Here is a 20,383-nt window from a genome sequence, read left to right on the forward strand (position 1 = left end):
GTACATTAAAAGATGTTGTATATGTTCCGGATTTGAGTAAAAACCTTTTATCGGTAAATAAAATTACAGAAAATGGAGGAACAGTAATATTTGAAGCTGAAAAGGTAGAGGTATACAAAAATAAAAACATGATTTTAGAAGGTAAGAAGAATGAAAAAGGATTATATGAAATTGAAATATTAAGAAAGAAGGAAGAAGTTCATTCGGCAACAACGTACAACGACAAAATGGATTGGCACAGAAGGTTAGGGCACCTTGGTGTGGACAACATGAAAAGATTACAAGGGATGAGTGAAGGTTTGAATTTAAAGCCACAGGATTTTGATATTCTAAAAAACACATTCTGTGAAGTGTGTGTTAAAGCGAAACACACGAGGAATCCATTTAATGAAGTACGGCAAAGAGCAACTCGGCCACTAGAAATAATCCATACGGATATTTGTGGACCAATAGATCCAATAACATTTGACGGAATGAAGTATTTTATTACGTTTTTAGATGATTTTACTCATTTTGCGACGGTATACTTATTGAAAGGTAAATTTGAAGCCACAGAAGCGATTAAAGAATATGTAAATCAATCCGAAGCAAAATGGAATATAAAAACAAGTAAAATAAGATGTGATAATGGAAAAGAATATGTAAACAACGATTTAAAAACGTGGGCAAAGAAAAGAGGTATATTCATGGATTACACAATTCCCCACACACCACAGTTAAACGGTAAAGCGGAGAGATTAAATAGGACAATTCTAGAAAAGGCAAGATCCATGATTTTCGAAACAAACGTAAACAAAGAGTTATGGGGAGAAGCCGTAAGAGTCGCAGCATATCTCTTAAACAGATCACCAACTGTCAATGAGAATAAAACACCATATGAGTTATGGACAGATGTAAAACCTAACTTGGGAAATATACAGATTTTTGGAGTGAATGCTTATGCAAAGAGATTGGGATATCAAAAAAAATTGGATGAACGAAGCGAAAAATACTTATTCATTGGATACTCATCAAATGGGTATAGATTGTACGATGAAGGGAAAAGAATGGTTGTGATATCTAGAGATGTAAAATTTGTAAACAATAAGAAAAACTGGACACTACAAGATTTTGGTGAAGATAAAACAGATGGAGAAGAGATAAATGACATAACAGAAGAAGATATTGATGAAAAGGAAGAAGAAAACACAGATATAATAGAAAAAGCAAGAAATACAGAAGAGACCACTAATAATGAAGAAACAAAAAAGGAAAATGAAGAAGAAAAAGAAGAAAGAAAACAACGAAACAGAAGACCACCAGAGAAATTAAAAGATTATGTTTATTTATCATATGAAGAGGCGATTCAAGGAGAGGATAGCATTAACTGGAAGAAAGCGATAGAAGAAGAAAAAAAATCGCTTGAGGAAAATGATGTCTGGACTTTAGTAAATAAAGAAGGTAATGAAAGAAAAAAGATATTATCAAACCGATGGGTATTTAAAATTAAAGATGATGGAGTGTACAAAGCCCGATTGGTTGTTAGAGGTTGCGAACAAAAATTTGGTACAGTTTTTGAAGAAAATTATAGTCCAGTCATTGGTGATAGTGCAACAAGATTAATTTTTGCAGTAGCAGCACAAAGAAATTATAAAATGGTGAAGTTTGACATAAAAACTGCATTTCTTTATGGAAAATTAACAGAGGAGGTCTATATGCAAATTCCCCAAGGATATGAAAAAGAAAATAAAATATGTAAACTAAATCGTGCCTTATATGGGTTGAAACAGGCTCCATCAAAATGGAACGAAAGATTTACAGGATTTCTTAGAAATATTGGTCTAAAAACAATTCAATCGGAAAGATGTATTTTCAAAACGGAAGATAATAAAGTGATACTAATAATTTATGTAGATGATGGATTAATTATTGGTGAAAACTTAACTAAAATTAAAACTATTTTAATGAACTTAAAAGACGAATTCAAAACCAAAGTGTGGGAAAATCCGGACTCATTTTTAAGTGTGTCGATTAAAAGAAGTGAAACATTATTGACTTTACATCAAACTGATTCAATTGGAGACCTTTTAAATAAATTTAATATGAATGAAACACGTGCAACAAAAATTCCTTTGAATAAAAGTGACATAATTAATAAACAAAGTGAAAAAAAAGAGGAAGAAAATAAAAATTATCCATATCGTGAAGCAGTGGGAAGTTTACTATATATAATGAAAAAGACTAGACCAGATTTGGCTTTCGCGGTAAACTTTGCGAGTCGTTATTTAAATACCCAAACCAAAAATGACATTAATAATGTAAAACATATTTTAAAATATTTAAGTGGACACACAAATTATGGTATAAAATACGATATAAACTCCAACTGTAACGAAATAATAGCTTACAGTGACTCGGACTATGCAGGTGACACCGAATCAAGAAAAAGTACAACAGGCTACATCATATTTTTCAATGGAGGACCTATCAGCTGGGTTACCAGAAAACAACCAATAGTAGCTCTGTCGACAACAGAAGCTGAGTTTATAGCTGCCGCGGATTGTTGTAAAGAGTTGATCTATTTAAAAACTTTGTTACAGGAACTGTTGAATTTAGAAATTAAGGCAACATTAAAAGTTGACAATAAAAGTGCCATTACATTAATTAAAAATGGAATAATGAATAGAAAGAGTAAGCATATTGACGTGCGTTACCATTTTATTATAGAAAAAGTTAATGAGGGTATAATTAAAATAGACTATGTAAATACAAATGATCAATATGCTGATATATTTACGAAACCACTTGATTATGTTAAATTTAGAAAGTTAAGAGATAGTTTCATGTATAATGTGAACGAAATGCAAACTCTTTCGTTTAAGGAGAAGATGTTAAAATAAATAAATGTTTTAAACGAATGAGTTTCGTATTAGGGTACGCCATCTATAATATGTTATTAGAAGTAGTTTTTAGGTTGGCACAAGTTTGGCGGTTAGTCGTTAGAATGTTGAGGTTAAAAAGATCGTTAAGACCAAGTTAAGATGACACGCAGTTAATGAGTATTTTAGTCAAGTTTAGTGCCGTATGAGTTTTATAAAGAAGTGTGTATGCTTTATGTTAAACAATAAATAGTTCTTCAGTTATCAACAAATACTTTATTAAAGTAACATTAATAAAAAACCAACACAAAGATTGTTAATCACGCTCTCATTTATTAATAAGTCTTTGATAAGAAAAAGAAATGTTTAAAAAAAAACTGGTCCATGTATTTGCAATAAACATACAAGATTGCATTAGACACTCACTCAACCTCTTGGTCGATACATTACCATTCCTTCCGTTGTAATAAACAGTTTATGAATGTTTATGAATCAAGGTGTTCTAACGTTTTGTAATTATCATGAAAATCGATATAAAAACAAGGCTTACTAATATTCACTAAAAATAGTGAACAGGATAGAACAGGATTTTTCTTATAATAGATTTGTGATATTAAAAAAAACTCACTCTGCCAAAAGGAAGAAAAAAACAGTTATAAACAGTTTCTAAACAAATTTAGAAATAGACTTTTGAACCGCATGAGAGAAACGAAAAATCAAAGACGAATCGTATATTTTAATTTTTACAAACTCGTCCTCGTCCTGGTTTCTCTTCTATGTTTGCTCAGGGTCCAATTTCTTGATTCGTTATCATACAAATGGTAGCAGGCGAAAAATCAAAGACAATTATTGTAGAGTGAAAATAGCGCCATCGATTTGCGCTCATAGTTTTCATCGTTAATCGAGTCTGGAGGCTGTGATTCTTCGAGTTCTTGGGGTCACGCTCTTTGTATATTGCCTTCTCCGCCGGGAAGATAAAGTTAAATGCATATCTTTCAATACGTTGAACCGTCGGTGAATTAACTATGCGTCAACCGGTTATATCTGAAATATTTTTGGATATAGGCGTTGGAGTTTTTTCTGTCAACATGGAGTTTAGTCCAAAGTCCAACTTGTTGGTGTCGTGAAAAATATTCACCTGGTCTAAAAAGGATTAGATGTATTTTTTAACTTTTGTAATACTATCTTGAAAAACTTTTACGTATATTAACATATTTTTAGATCATAGACACAAGAAAAGCTATATTATCTATAGTAGTATTGAAATTAAGAACAAAGGATTCATTAATTTATTCGCTTATTTCAAAAATTAAAAATAGAGTTATAGTAGTTAATGGGGGTTGAAATTGACTGGGCCATCATCTCTTCTATGTATTACCTTCTAACTCTAGCTTGCATCTTCGTGGTTCTCTAGATATCATTAATATTTTGTTTTTTTTTTTTTATGGAAATCCTCATATTGTATTTTGTTGATGTTTTGCAACATTTATGGAGGAACTTTTGGAGATCATCTTTGTTTTTTACGCAGCACATTATGTTAATGTTGTGATTTCATGGAAAACCAAGATTTCCTCAGTGACATCGTTGGTGCTTTAATCTTTGCTTTATTGTCTGTAAGTCTAAAAAGACTTTTCTAGAATTCATTATATCGAGTACATCCTTTAATTTGACTCTATCATAAGCTGTTATTTAGGTTGATGAAACACACGTGCCCTGGGCAAATGAATTCTATTGTAGTTCTATTCCGTCGGATTCCCTACTGTACGTCCAGAATTTCTATCATTGCCTGGAGTTTTTAATATATAAGCGTGGTATTTAATAATGTATTTAGAAAGGGATATAAAAAGAAACCAGATAACTATAGAGGTATTTCTTTTTATCTCACTTTTTAAACGTTGGGATTGTAATGTTTCCGAAATTTACAAATTCATCATAACTTCTTTAAACTTATTTAAAATCTTGTGTTCTGCGTAAGCTATAAACCAGTGGTGTCCACTAATTTTTGATCAACATCGACTTTTTATATAAATGTCTTGGCAAAGATCGACCGAAGGGTTTCAAATCTTTTTTTTACATTTTAAAAGTAACTTTTTTTTTCGACTCAAAACGGCTTAATTTGAAACCCCTTACAAAATTTATTGTTTTTTCATTTTTTGTTTATTCAACTCTGACTACTTATTTCCTTCTTGTTTATCTTTTAACATATTTGTTTTATTTTATTTTGTTTTATTATTTCAACATTCATCTTAGATAACATTTTTTTGTACTTGTTGTGTCAATAAATTTGTTTTGATGTCTCTAAAGTGAGTAATGTAGAGAAGAACTGTAAAAAATTCTGATTATAATTCTTAACATATTGAGACCTATCACAAATTAATGGATCCAGTTTCAGCGCCCAATAAATAATATAGTTCGTTTTTTTTCTATAATACTTGTCAATGTAAATTTTTTAGGGTTTCTGTTGGTATTATCTAGGACCCTTATAAAATTTATGTTGTTTTCCTGATTTTTAGTAACATTTTCATTGACTAAATAGTTAAGGTTAAAATACTAATAAATTTTTAGATTAATACGATTTTAACGAAATACATATTTATTGTAAAAACGTGTTACAAAGTAATTAAATAGAACAAAACACCTTTTCTAGGTAAATAAATGGCAAATAAACACCCCACAACATTTTTATGCACCTTTTCTTTTTAAATAACGAAAACTCAAACGTCAGTGTAACATATCTATTTCAAAATATGATAAAACAAAACTCCCTGTTAATTTTGCCAACTTTACAACAATTTCATAGGTATTATAGAAAAAAAAATGAAGTATAGTTTAATCACATCTATAACAATAACCTCGAAAATGACTTACTTACAGCTTATCACACCGGTGATGCCACCGATTTTAATATATTATTATTTTCTTCATGGTTTTTGAGAAAAAGAATCCAAAAATTTTGCGTTGTAATTTTCAGTATGTCAGCTAGGAGATTGGAAGAGTAAAAATACTTTATGTAGTTAATTCCCGAACTACTATCAGTTTCTTAATTTTTGTAGTTTTTTTCCCAAATTATAAATATTACATTAGATGACCAAAGAGAACATTCAATTTCCTGAATTTGCTGACTTGATGGCATAAAATGAAATCTTATCATACCTCTCTCTGTAATTTAAAAAGTAATAAGATAACTTTATTCTTCTGCAAATCTTTTATTTTTATAACCTCAACAAAATATAATTAATTAATTAAAAAAAAGAAATATAAAACTGCACATGGGATAGAAACCGGTACATCAAGTACATTAAGATATCGAGATATTCGCTCAGCAGCTGTGGGTTACTTTAAGTATAATAACTCGTTCAATCTCTTAACCGATTTACTGAAAAATTCTGAACTAGGAATGTTTCTCTCAATTTCTGAATGCCAACGATAACTATAGAATATTTTAGCCTTCCTTATCACAAAAAAATCATTAAAATTTGCCGTGAGTCGTGGTTATACTTATTAAATTACACCTTCGAAGTAAGGAAAAATTTAATGTGTTAATTGAACTAAAATTAGAACTAACACTACAAGCTTTCGAGTTTTGCTGTGCGTCTTTTAAGAAAAAGTTTGACGTTTCGGATGCCATGTTGCAACCTTCTTCAAAAATTGTGACTGGAAATAGTGACTGGTTCACTTCGAACCAGTTCGAAACGTCAAACTTTTTCTTAAAAGACGCACGGCAAAACCCGAAAGCTTCTAGTGTTAGTTCTAATTTTAGTTCAAGGAAAAATTTCTTATCAATAATGATGCAACTAATGGCACAGGTGAAATTAGTTGAATTGTCAAAATCTTTATACATATCTAATTAATATCATGTCAAATACAAATATTAAACAACAATTGTTTGTTCTTTTTTAAGATAGGACTTTAATTGTCGAAGTTTTATGCAGGGTGAGTTTTTTTGCCATGTTTAGTATGGAGATCTCTAAAACTAGCTGAGATAGAGAGACGATTAAATAGGGAAAGAATTGCAGTTTCATGAACTCAATTTAATGAGCTTTTTGTTTTTCGGATGAAATGCATGGTTAACTAGATATCTCGAAAAAACTGTTTTTTTGTTATATCGTTCGATACCTATGCCTCCGCTATTATTGATTTTAGGAAAAATGTGTAAAGGAAAAATTTGTAGGGTATTACATGTGTATTTGATTTTACATGTATTTCATATTGATTACAATTTACACAGCCTTAATCAACGTTAATTAGAAACTAAACGAAACATACGTTTGCCTTAAGCTGTCATAATCAAACGTATCTATCAATTGTTTCCATAGCATACTACCTGAACAGTTTGCTAATTAAAAGAATAAATGTCTATAATTTATTTATTAATAAAAATATCCATGTCAAGTGGTATATCATTAGAATCGTTGAGAAAAGGCCTTTTTCATAAAGTCATGGCCAATTATGGTTTCCATTAGAAAAATTATAAGTTTGTGTCATACCTCTAACATTATTGCTTAAATAAAAAAATCAGTTAGACTGCTTTATTAAACATGTAAGTAATACCCTACAAATTTTTCTTTTACACATTTTTCCTAAAATCAATAATATCGGAGTCATAGGTATCTAACGATATAACAAAAAAACGGTTTTTTCGATATATCTAGTTAGCCATGCATTTTATCCAAAAAACAAAAAGCTTATTAAATTGAGTTCATGAAACTGCAATTCTTTCCCTATTTAATCGTCTTTCTATCTCCGCTAGTTTTCAAGATCTATATACTAAACATTGAAAAAAACTCACCCTGTATTTGTGCGTAATAAGACATACTTAACTTACTGCCACTTTTACCACCTCTTAGGCCCAGTTTATTCACCTTTGCTTACATTTAACTACTGGGTTACCATGGTTACTGGAAACATTTCACATGCCATGATTGGCTATTTGACCAGTAACTATGGTAAATATCCGATAGTTAAATTTAACCAAAGGTGAATAAACTGGGTGTTAATAAATTTATCTGATAGATAAATCCAGCTCATAACCAATACGAGCTCTAGATAGTTTATCAGACGGATGGTAAAAGTAGGCCTTACACTGACAATGAAATATTACAACTGTTGACAATGTTGAAAGTCATCTAGGTTCATGTCCAACCACAATTTTCCGATGGCTCTTCTGGATGTAAGACTCAATCAACGAACTTGATTCTATCCATGATTTAACGATATTGATTTTTCCAATGCTTTTGATGTGTATTTCATAGATTGGCATTGACATTTCTCAACATTTGCAAAAGAAGTATCAATTCATGAAGATCAATCACGTATTTTCACGTTCTTTGCCAATACCATTTAGTGTACTATAAGGCAGTACTCTTATCCCTACATTTTCAACAATTCACTTAATTATTTACTAAGCAGAATGTTGAAAGAGGACTCAATTCCTTGTTCCACCTTATCTCAGTGATTTAGTATACTTCCTTGTGTTTGATTGCTCTAAATTTGAGCAGATTTCTCAATACTTACGCCATGCTGAATGCTTATTTATGGAAAGCTGGCAGTTAATGCATTAACCACTACAGGTTATACAAGTTGCGGCAGAACAAATTAAGCAATTTTCAGGGCCGGATATTCGTGTAGGTTGGTGGTTGTAATCTCATCCTGTTCTGTTGATCACCTTATTTAGTATCCAATATGGTTTGGAAACCAACCGTCGAAATGTATGTAAGCAAATACTGTAATACTTAGTAGAGGTGAAGTGCGTTTTTACCTCACTGGGGCTGTGAATAAACAAAATTTTCACTACTGGGCTGAATTTAACCCCAACATTTTTCACGAAAGATCGCTAAATTCCCTAAATTGTGAGCGAAAATTCGAAATTCACTGACAGTTATCGGCCATTCTCATTCAACAAATTTTCCATAATTTGAATATAACGTTATGAATAAAAATGTAAAATTTAGAATACGTATTAAGTCTGATATTGATCAAACTTCGTAAAACAATCTCTTCAATAATAAAGTTAATTCCATAATTTTGATTTAGCTTATCACATTTTTTTTATGTTATAAGTCCCAAGGCCATTGTTATTTTATTGTGCGCCTATTAAAATAGTGACGACTTTTTTCATTTTAAGGTGACTTCATCTGATTTATGTAAATACAGATATGCAGAAGTAACTGTGCAGGGCGTGAATGATCAATCAAGATCAATGACAACCATCGTTACCAGCGTTTTCTCGGTGGCGCAAAATTCCGGCCCACCCATCACAAAATCAAGAAAATGGCTGCGATGATTTTTGTAGCAGCGGTTTTCTGCTGACCCTTCTTGAGTAGTTAATGTTGGTTTTGATGATTTCGGAGCGCCTCGATCCTGAAAATCTTCTCATCACTGATGAGAACTTTTGAGAAACGAGCATCAGCGATCATGCAAATCATTCGGCGAAAATTTTCCAATCTTTTTAGCTTGAAATCGTTGAGGAAGTGGAGACGATCTGACCATGTTCCAAGTGCTACCGATAATGACGCCAAGCTTCCTTTTCCTGATCAAACGCTCCGTCTTGCATTAAACGCAACAACATAGTTTCTGCACATTCTTTGGAGTCGTGGCAGTGATTGGACGCTCCTCAGTTCCTCCAGTCTTCTTGACAATTTGTTTCTTACGATGTCGATCATTTTCATTCTCGATTTGTACAGCTATTTATATGTATTCCCTTCAATGTTAACTTTCTTTCATATTTTTGTAGAATTCCTCATTTTAAAACAAGAAAGTATTTAGAACGCTATATGTATTTATGCGTGGTTAATTAGCTATATTGATTAGGAAATTGGTCTGAAAATCCTAAACCTACTGCGTTATTTTCTAGGATTTCTTGATCGAAATCAATAAAAACCAATTAAAGGGGATTTAAAAAGTTTCAGATAACCGATTTCTTGTTAACAAAATAATCACAAATTTGTGGAATTGAAATGTTTCGTATAATTGATCTATTTAAGAAAGTGGGAAATCCCAAGGAATTTTTCTGGTGTATTTCGTTTAATTTTGCCGTTAACAAATATCAATAGAAACAAATTCATCTCAGCATTTACAGAAATTTTATGAACTTATGATAACTTACGATTATCAATCAAGCAATGAAAAATAAGAATCTTCTCAGAATTTTGCGCGATAACGTTAGTAAATAATTTCAAAATTAATAATCGTCCTAAATAAACAAAAATTTCGAAATAACACGCTATTTAAGAAATAAAGAAAGAAAAAAATCCGTGTGGTACTGACCACAGTGAAAGTCCTTCGCAAAAGATAAAAAATAAAACAAAAAAAAACTCGATTATAGAGAACGAGTCCAAAGTCCGCGACTATAAGGTTATGAATTTAAATTCCTAAAATTACTCACAGTTGTTGAAACTAGGTAGTTTTTAGATAATATAATTGATGCTGAATTAAAAATTATTGCATTTAATACAAAATTATTTATGTTTATGAATTTTAGCAAAAAATTCAATAATTTTTTTTACTGATGCAAGAACTATAAGAGAAATCCGATTTTGAATGTAGAGTTTCGTAAGTTATTGAGAATTTAAGTGGATTCAAAAATTATTGGTTCCCCACTTCTCCATTTTGAATGAATTTCAGTAAGGTCGCGCAAAAATAATATACGATACTTTCACTTGAGCAAAATTCTTCTAACACTAAAAACTCCAATTCAAACTATTAAACAAAATACTAGAAAGCAAATATTTTTTTGTACTAAACACTTAAACACTATCCTGTTTAAACTACGACATAATAATTACACCTTATAGTCATACATATTTAAGTAAAATTCTTTATGTCTAGACAAAAAGAATATTAAGTAAAAAACAGGTTTTCCTTTCAAGTTTACATAAACCAAGAGCTTTCCCGTTAACTCCTTCTCTAGTAAGTAGTAATATAAAAATAGAAAAATCACGGGCTCACAGAGTGATACTTTATACTATACACCCATTTTCTTTTTTTTAAAACGTCTTAATATATTCAGAGACCGCGCTTTTCTTGGCCGGTACGTCCTTGGCAAGTGGACAATTGTCGCACAAACCAAACCCGTCGTGTAATTGACAGCTTGTTCCACTAACTGGAACAACTATATTGGAATCTATAAACCATTTAAAGAGGATTTAATTCGAAATCGTATCAATAAAATATTTTCTTTTGTTGAATAAATCCCATAATTATGACCTTCATATATTTGATATATAAATTACCATTACTCACATAGTCAATTTATCCTAGATAATTTAAAAAAGCCTTTTTTATATAAAATAAAAATACAAATAAGTGAAATTCCCCTAACTCAAATCATTAAGGGACCGGAAGAATATTTACAGCTAGGGAGAATTCAAGTTAGAGCAAAATTAGTTGAATTTCAGTTCTAAAGAAAAAAACGAGAAATGTACTTTTCTAATAGGAATATTCTTTAACCTTCTAGTACAAGCGCCTATTACAGTCACACGCGGCGGACTGTAAGTTCGCAATTGCCAATAGGAACAATCAACGGGCAAAAAATGGCGTTAGTTAGAAGTTCATAGGCTCAAATATTTGCGGGACAACTAAAACTCGAAATAACACTAGCACTAGAACTAACACTATACCTAGAATCATTTGGGTTTAGCCACACGTCTCTAAAGACGGCTAAACCCGAATGATTCTAGTTCTAGGTATAGTGTTAATTCTAGTTTTACACTTGCACTGTGACTAGAACTAGAAATATTCGGGTTTAGCCGTACGTCTCATAAGACGGCTAAAGCCGAATGATTCTGGTTCTTGGTCTAGTGTTAGTTCTACTTTTAGTTCAATAAAAATATACAACAATCTAACGCTGCATAACAATTAAAACTAGAACTAACACTAGACCTAGAACTAGAAAGTTAACTAGAATATTTCTAGTTCTATGTGTCCTAGCTAAAACTAGAGCTATCACTAGTAGCACTAGTGTCAGTTCTAGAGTTAATATTAGTTCTAGTTTTAATTATTGTTATTCATTGCTAGAATGATTACATAAAAATATCACTTATATAATTATTATTTCTTTTCCTATTTTATTAAAACTGAAATAAAAAACGTTTAATTTAATTTTCAGAGTCTAGCTTCCCATGGTTGGAAGATCAGATCGGTTTTACAAGCATAGAACAAAAATACGCAACAGAAGACTTACTACAAGAGTTCGAAAATGTATTGGAAGCGGTAAATCCAGGAGCGTTAACACCACCGCAAAGCCCCCCGCGCGAACCACAACCACCACCAATCCTAACCACCCTCGAGCCAATAACTGTCGGCCAAATCTACCCGGTTTATACGACCACAGCTCAAAAACTCGATGATTGTCCAAAAACTCCTCAAACTATCGCACACGAATTGGCAGTTGTTGATGAATTAGTTAGAGCGAGAGCAAATGATATTTTGTGTGAATCACCGCCATCTCCGAGTACAAGTAATTCAGGAAGTTTCGATGATTCTTCGTCGTCGTCTGAAGATCCGGAGTGGATTCCGGAAACTGTAATCGAATCGGAAAAGTCGTCCGCTAGACGCAGATATAAGCCGTATAAAATTTCACCGGTTGATAAGAAAAATCGGAAAAAGGAGCAAAATAAAAACGCGGCGACTAGGTATCGATTGAAGAAGAAGGCGGAGGTTGAGGAGATTTTGAATGAGGAGAAGGGCGTGTTAAAGGAAAACGAAGATTTGACGAGTAAAATCAGCGATCTTCAAAGGGAAATTCGCTACTTAAAGGGGCTTATGCGCGACCTTTTCAAAGCTAAAGGAATTATTCAATAAGAAAAGAAATATGATTTAAAATAAATTAGATTTAATTTGTTTCTTTTTATGTTAAGGTGATATATTACAAATTAAGTCACACTGCTTCAATGTTTGTTTCAATATATTGGTAGCTTTAGGGAAGCTGTTATTTTAATCAATTTACTTAGTAAGTATATGCTTATAAAGTGCTTTCATTAAAAAAATATGTTTTTAAAATGGATGACGCCCAAGGCTGATGATTTTTAAGAACACGTTTTTTAAAGCACTATTTCTTTAAACTCTTTCATCTTTCTTTTTTCAATGCCACATGTAGTTGTAACATTTACATTTTTATTTTACTAATAAAGTTTATGAATTATGTTTTAGGTGCATTTTTGTGTTTTATTTCTGATGATAAATATACTGTCGCAGAGTAAAGCATAAATAGTAAAAAAAATTAAAATTATTTAATGCATTTAAACAAGTCACATTAAAAAATTTCCCTGTTCCAACCATTCGTAATTGAGATTTACTACACAATAGCAAGCTTTTGGTAAGCTTTTGAAGTAATGCAGTGACTAAGAAATATCATTGAAGGTAGGAAATAAGTTTGAGATTAATAGATATGAATTACTTAATGAGCTGAAGATAATAACGACTGGTTTTTGACCCTGAAATGTTATTGCCACCACCTACATGTTCGTCTGCAGAAAGGAATTATACACAATTAGAAACCATCAGTTTCTGATTTCAGTGAAAATGAGTTGAAACAACAATGAAAAAGAATCTGATGCAGGAGGTAGAGAAGAATTTGACATTCCTAATCCTGAAAATATAGATATTGGGGATTTCCCTCTTAAAAATTTTGAAAAGAAGAAATCTGTTGTTCATTATGTGGCCAAAAATATTTCTAAATGTGTTGTGGTTTTACACTTGCCTAGTCAAAATTTTTTAAAAGCCACACTTTGAATATGGTCTATTTTCTTTATTTTGTGAGTTAATATAATTCTAATGATTTTATGACTAAAATCAAAACTGGTTGAAGGTAAATAATAAACAAATATTAGGAAAAAGTGATAAATTATATTATTTTACTACTTTCCAACATGATAATAACAAAAGTAATCCCAAATATCGATTTGATAATCATCCATTTAAGATCCATTGTCTATAATTTATTTAAAGTAACAATTTAAAGCTTAAAAACAATTCTTTTTAATAAATATATATTATTATATTTAATTTTATTCATCCACATAGGGAATTTTTAATGGACTTGGCTCCCCAATTTCAATCCTATCATCTCCATCATCACTTTTATAAACTGTCACTGCTACAGAACCAAACACAACCTTTAAAAATTCAATAAAAACAAGATCCACAACTTTTTCCATTGTAACTTCTTTAAAAGCTTCACTTTTTACTGTCTGAATAAAACCTAACTTTTCAAACAATTTTATACTAGCCACATTATCATCCAAAATTCGTACAAGGAAATGTTTCACATCTAATTGCTCGATTCCGTACCATAACATTATGGCCATGGCTTCAATACCACAGTGTTTTCCACGAGCCCATTCTTCAGCAATCATTATTTCTGCTTCAGCTGCTAATGTTGTTTCAGTATCCATGAAATATAAATTTGTGTCACCAATCATTGATTCTAATCAGATTTGTGATGGTTAAAAAGCATAATATGAGAAAAATATTATATGTATTTACCTATTTCGTCTCTGGTATGTTGGTATTTTTCCTTATCAAGAACTATAAAAGTGCACTCTAAAAAATAAATTTGCGTTAAAGATTGAATTTAACTCCGGTAATCTAAATACTATTAGCATCGACCATCCAAGAATTCTGCATTTCATACTCCTGCTGTAATGATAACGGTTCTGACCCAGTTAACCGTAATAATTCCGGCGATTGCATCCATCTATGATACCTGCATACAAGTAAAAGTAAAATTATTAACAATAATGCGTTTTAGTTACAAACAAAGATAACTTACTTTTCTACGTGTTCCTTTTTATATGGTATCAAAATGACTTTACTGCCAATTATTTTAGTATTTCTGTTAATCAACATTTCTAAATTTACAACGATTTCAATGAAAATTGATGAAAATTTATTTTACAAAATTAAGGTTATGTTTTTACAATTGAACTAAATCCCTTTGACGTTTATGAATTGGAATATTTAGCAATTAGGATAAATGAAACGTATACTATTTGAACCACTGATAAGTGACAGTTGTCAAGAAGCCTAAATGTCAACATTATTATTTTCAAGCTAAGATTACGTTAATTTCAAATCCTTAAAACGTTGATTTCACACATCAAAAATGGGTAGAAGATCGATAAATACCACGAAAAGTGGTAAATACATGAACCCCACTGATCAAGCAAGTAAGTATTTTTAATTATTTCACATAACCTTAAATGGAGAAACTCCAATTTATAATAATTAATAAATAGGGAAAGAAGCTAGAAAGCAGGAGTTGAAAAAGAATAAAAAACAGCGACAAATGGTTCGAGCTGCCGTTTTAAAAGGAAAGGACCCCCAACAGTTGTTAGAGGAAATGGAAAAAATAGATCAAATGGGTAAATTTGATTCTTATTAGCACGATCATAGAATTAAACATATTGATCTTTTAGAATTTAATGTTCACCAACCATCACCTTTAAATGAAAAAGTTTTAAAAGATAAAAGAAAAAAGCTTAGGGATACCCTTGATAGGGTTTTAAGTATGTATGTAAGTATTGTATTTTTTACATAAAGTGTTTATTAATATTTTAATTGATCCTACTTTTAGCATAAAGATGATCCTGAAAAATGGGTTGAACTAAAACGAAGACAAACAGAATATGAACATAAAAAGAACCAATTGGTTTCATTTTACGAATCAGTTAGAAGTGCCCAACAAGTCACTGTGGATGAAATTCCATTACCTCAACAACCTCAAAATCCATCTTTACAAATTCCTTTACCTATTGAAACAAGAAAAGCTCCGGATATCCCTATTTATTCCATTGCCACAGCTTTAAAGTTACAAGCATTGGGTAAATCTATAAGGGAACCACCCGGTTGTCCCCCAGGGCCTCCACCGGATATTAACAGTGATGGAGAACTTGAGGAGAATGATTCTACAGAAACAGATGACATCCAGAATGATTTAGAATCATCACAAGATGATGATAAAGAATCACCAGTAAAACCAACCTCGTTACAACAAAAAATGGTGGCTATTTCCGGTCAAAACGTCGATGACTTTATGAAAGAAATGGAAACTGTACAAAAAAAGATGGAAACGGATAAAGAAGAAGACATTTCTAAATTAAAACCATCGGTAACCGTTGATGTTCCTACTTCAACTACTTCAATCATGGAACCTTTAGAACCACCACCAACCAATAAACCAATTCAACCTCCAATTCCTCCATTAGTTATGTTCCCAGGTGGTCCATTAAGAGTACCGCCAGGACCTCCCCCAGGAAGACCGTTATTACCACCAGGACCTCCCCCTGGTTTACCACCACCAAGACTACCTTTGAGACTTCCACATCCACCGGCGAGAATGATTAGAATACCGGGACCACCACCACCTAATTTGGCACAATTAGGAACACCAAACGTACTATCCGCGGGACCACAATTAATTAGCAGAATGGAGGCACCAAAAAGTATGGGAGCTACTATTATGGCTAAACCGCAAATAAGAAATTTAAGTGCCGATGTGACGCGATTCGTACCTTCAGCCTTAAGAGTCAAGAGGGAAGATAAAAAGATGAAGCCATCGCGGACCAGTTTAATTAATGAATTACGCCAAAAGGACTATATCACGCAAAATATGCAAAAACAACCTACTAAGGATGATGCTTATATGCAATTTATGAAAGAAATGCAAGGGTTATTGTAATTTTATTATTAAAATAAAAAACATCGCTGTCTTTTTTCTTTATTTATAGCATAAACCTAAGATCTCGTTTCTTTAAATTAATTTCATTGTTTTTATTCAATTTTAAATATATGTATTAAATTTTGTAACATGATGTGGCAGTTTTTTGTCTAAAGTGGAAATAGTGGCCAAAATTGTTTTAGTCATACCTCCATAGCTTAAAAACATCGAAAAATGAATTTTTTTATTGCTTTTGATTATAATTGAATTAATAAATCGAATTTTTATTACTATTATAATAAATTGTTACTTCCCTTTGTATTACATTAGCAAACTCTGACAACATCCTAATTCAAAATAACTTAGGCGAAAACATTTCATCAAATCATAGCGCATAAAAAATCTTAATGTGCTCTACAGAATAAGAACACTAAGCTACATAGTAATATAGAAGGAATAGCGAAAAGCGTGGTTAATAGGAAATGATAATATTATCTACCAGGCATAAAAGATGGATGTTGTAATGGAAAATTATATTATAGATAACGAACGACTGAAAAACCAAAGTCCGATCATCTTTCTATCTTGGATCACAAGTAAACCCGCAACGTGTAGATTCAAGAGAAAATCGGGGTTCTGCACATAAGTGGCAATTTAACTTCTGCAAGTGACTTGAAAAGACCGTAAAAAGGCCTACAACCCTGTAAGTGGTGCGTATGCTGCACTCATTTAAGATTAATGATAACCCAGTGTTTTAAAGGTGGACTTGACGTGTACAGTAGGAAAGTGATTTCCAAGTATAAGTAAGAAATAGATATAACACTCACGTGAGGATATAAATATTGGCTACAAATTCTTAATATAAGCTAACAAATAATGCAAATGTAGGTTTTTCCATTCTGACATCTATCTAAGGATCCAGTGAGATGCAAACTTCCTCTGGAAAACAAAGCAAAAGAGTAAGTTATGTTATTTGACTATCTAGGCATACAAATCACCTCATATCAAAATAGAATAAAGCAAGTAAAAGACCAAGCAAACAAAACCAGCCAAATATCAAACACATTTTCTGAGATTATCTGGAACAACACTTTTTTTCCGGGACAATATGAATAAAAAGGCAAAAGTAAGAATATACAAAACCTCTATTAGACCTCTACTAATATACGCTATAGAAACAAGAGCGGACAACAAAAGAATGAAAAATATCCTTCGAATAGCAAATTTAAAAATACTCAAAAGCTTTCAGATATGTGCTTATGGTGCTTAAGCTGTACTTAAAGGTATAACCCTAAAACTAAAATAAACCTAAAGAGAGTAAAGTTATATATCACTCTTAGAAGACATCTGCCAAGTAACCTCATTTCTCATGCTTGCTAAAAAGGTAAATTCCAGGCGCTAGTGTTGCTCAGATTTTCTCTGTAGAGAATACGTCGACCAACCAAGATGTGCTATATGCAGATACATAAGCAGGTCATACCATAACTTTGCTGCGGAGAAGAACCCAAAAATATTCATCGACGCGATAAATCCAGGTTTAAAAAATACTCCATATGGTTAGTTGATTTCGGTCTACAGAGTTAAAGGTAAAACTTGTCAAAACTTCACTGGGCAAGAAAAATAAAAAATTTATAACATTAATATTTATAATTTCATTCATAAACACCAACTTGTTCAAATGAGATAAAATTTCTAAGTATCTACCTAGGTTGAAAACACACCTGGAGTAAATACTCAACTCACTTCATATACAGGATAATTCAAATTCGACCAAATAAAACAAAAAAATTACTTTTTCGTTTTTTGCCTATAACTTCTTTATTTTTCGTGTTTTCGTGAATCTGAAAAAACATTCTTAAGGCAACTTTTTATGATAAATGATGTTACTGAGAAGAGCATATTTTTAGCTTTCCAATTATGTATCGCATGTATGGTGTGTTTGCAAAAAATAAGCGTTAATTTTCAATTCCAAACGGTTCAAAATTTTGATTATAGTAGGCGGGTCCGGACAGTAAATACTACCTAGTGGCTATATGGTTTTGCATGAATATGACAGAATAAAGTTGGTTTTGTACCATTATTCAGGATAAAGTTGGTTTTGACCAACGAATAAAAACTTTGAATAGTTAATTAAATTTTTCAGCATCTTATTTATCATTTTTTATTGGTGAACAAAGTCAGGGTTTGTTCACCAACAAAAAATGGTTAGCAAGTAAAGTTTGTCTATTAAAAATACAAGAAATGTATTAATTAATTAATTATTAAATATGAACAACTTCAGGAACTAAACAGTCACAGACTGTCACCTTCTTCTACTAAACTTACTGGTTGTAAGGTTGTTCGGTATCAATGAATGAAGGCTTCGGTAGTATTTTCCCCAAACATAAGACTTAGAAGTTTTTTGATATCACCAATATTTTCTTTTGAAATTGGGTGAAGTAGAGGAAAATTAGGGATCATAAACTGGAAGCGGACTTTCCATTGAAACACCGTTTCAATGGGGATATGATGATTTATGTATCATCTTCAAAGCGGACTCCAATATATTCTATATTTAATTTTATCGTTTTATTTAAAAATAATGCGGAAGTTCTTAAACGGGAAACTCGTTTCGCAAAATCCATGAATGAAATGACAAGTAAACTCACGTTTCTATAGTAACAAAGTAGGATTTAGCGTTTTCCTCGCCTACTATAATTAAAAAGTTAAATTGTAATCTTTAATATTTTAGAATTGAAAAATAACGCTTATTTTCCGCAGATACATCATGCGTGTGATACATTATTGGAAAGCCAAAAATATGCTCTTTTCAGTAACATCATAATCAACTATCTTATACTACTTTATGTTATATCTCAAAAAGTATCAGCTATGTTTAAAATTTTTCAACGGCAGTATATTTTACTTAAGAATGTATTAACCCCATTTCTATAATTTCAAAAATAAACGAAATATGAGCATTTTTTGAAATCGCTAAAATTTGACTTTTTGGCTATAACCTCAAAACAAAAGAAGATAGAGATTTGATCTTTACGGGATTGGATTAGTCTCGGAAAAAAAGAGCGGGACATGACACCTATTTTTTTTGTATTTCTTATAGTTTCTCAGATAGCCTATAATAACACCCAAATTTGCCCACAATGTACACTAATTTTTCGTTTATTTGTTTTATTTTGTATGTAAATTTAATTTATGGTAATAATTCGACGTACTTGACGATCTCGGATATCTAGATTAATTAATTAATTATTGATTAGTTTTTATTAATAAACAACTTTTACATTTTTTCAAACATTTTCTAATGTAAGGGTATAATAATTTTACGTCATCGTAAAGAAAAAAATAATCTCTATCAAATGAGCCTACAAAAGGGTACATTGTCATTTAAAAAAATTTAAGTATTATGCGTTACTTATTTGTTTTCTGAATTAAAAACAATTGAATGCAATCTTATTATCGCAAATAAAATATTAAACAACTTTTGTATAAAATTTTTTATAAAGTCAACATTTACCGAGATATATACTATATTCCATACAAATGGGCACCCTGTATTAAAGTACCTTTAAAATTCAGTAAAGAATCACCCCTTGAAGTTTGTTGCAGTCATTCAGATACACCTGTATATATATTTTTTTTACTTATGTAATAGCATAACTTATACATACCTCATTCAATTCACGCTCCATGGATTGACAATAAGCTTCTAGAATTTAAATCGTCAACATGCCATTCCATGGTTGACTGCATACATGAATGTTAAAACAGAATTTTGGCAATTCAAAACGCTGATAGTGCCGGGGACCTTAGAGCGTCAAATTGGCAAAGTTCTTGCGAACAATAATTGTTAAATTTCTTGCAATCTTGC

General features: G+C 31.4%; 3 protein-coding genes across 4 annotated transcripts in view; 2 read left to right on the top strand and 1 right to left on the bottom strand.

Moving 5' to 3' along the window:
* The window catches only part of LOC111417404 (bZIP transcription factor crc), a 25,361-nt gene extending 12,349 nt beyond the window's left edge, over positions 1-13,012 (top strand). For both annotated transcript variants that reach the window (XM_023049670.2, XM_023049671.2), the window contains one exon: positions 11,965-13,012. In XM_023049670.2, the coding sequence (XP_022905438.2) occupies positions 11,965-12,659 (695 nt within the window). In that variant the 3' untranslated portion in view covers positions 12,660-13,012. The remainder of the gene's footprint in view (positions 1-11,964) is intronic.
* A 671-nt stretch (positions 13,013-13,683) lies between these two features.
* Positions 13,684-14,788, bottom strand: LOC111417406 (microtubule-associated Nat9). Its single transcript, XM_023049675.2, has 4 exons — positions 14,629-14,788; positions 14,453-14,562; positions 14,343-14,399; positions 13,684-14,283 (listed from the first exon to the last, which is right to left on the bottom strand). The coding sequence occupies exons 1-4, from the start codon at positions 14,703-14,705 to the stop codon at positions 13,865-13,867; spliced, it is 663 nt and encodes a 220-aa protein (XP_022905443.2). The 5' UTR covers positions 14,706-14,788; the 3' UTR covers positions 13,684-13,864.
* A 67-nt stretch (positions 14,789-14,855) lies between these two features.
* LOC111417378 (WW domain-binding protein 11) lies at positions 14,856-16,669 on the top strand. Its single transcript, XM_023049634.2, has 4 exons — positions 14,856-15,025; positions 15,095-15,220; positions 15,275-15,372; positions 15,433-16,669. The coding sequence occupies exons 1-4, from the start codon at positions 14,962-14,964 to the stop codon at positions 16,534-16,536; spliced, it is 1,392 nt and encodes a 463-aa protein (XP_022905402.2). The 5' UTR covers positions 14,856-14,961; the 3' UTR covers positions 16,537-16,669.
* Positions 16,670-20,383: the final 3,714 nt, after the last annotated feature.

This window comes from Onthophagus taurus, chromosome 1 (genome assembly GCF_036711975.1).
Source record: "Onthophagus taurus isolate NC chromosome 1, IU_Otau_3.0, whole genome shotgun sequence".
Taxonomy (NCBI): Eukaryota; Metazoa; Arthropoda; class Insecta; order Coleoptera; family Scarabaeidae; genus Onthophagus; species Onthophagus taurus.

Coding starts and splice junctions, on each gene's coding strand:
- LOC111417406 (XM_023049675.2), bottom strand. CDS start 14,705: ATGTTGATTAACAGAAATACTAAAATAATTGGCAGTAAAGTCATTTTG. Junction 14,563..14,628: donor AAAAAGGAACACGTAGAAAA/GTAAGTTATCTT, acceptor ACTTGTATGCAG/GTATCATAGATGGATGCAAT. Junction 14,284..14,342: donor ACATACCAGAGACGAAATAG/GTAAATACATAT, acceptor AAATCTGATTAG/AATCAATGATTGGTGACACA.
- LOC111417378 (XM_023049634.2), top strand. CDS start 14,962: ATGGGTAGAAGATCGATAAATACCACGAAAAGTGGTAAATACATGAAC. Junction 15,221..15,274: donor GGAAAAAATAGATCAAATGG/GTAAATTTGATT, acceptor TTGATCTTTTAG/AATTTAATGTTCACCAACCA. Junction 15,373..15,432: donor ATAGGGTTTTAAGTATGTAT/GTAAGTATTGTA, acceptor TCCTACTTTTAG/CATAAAGATGATCCTGAAAA.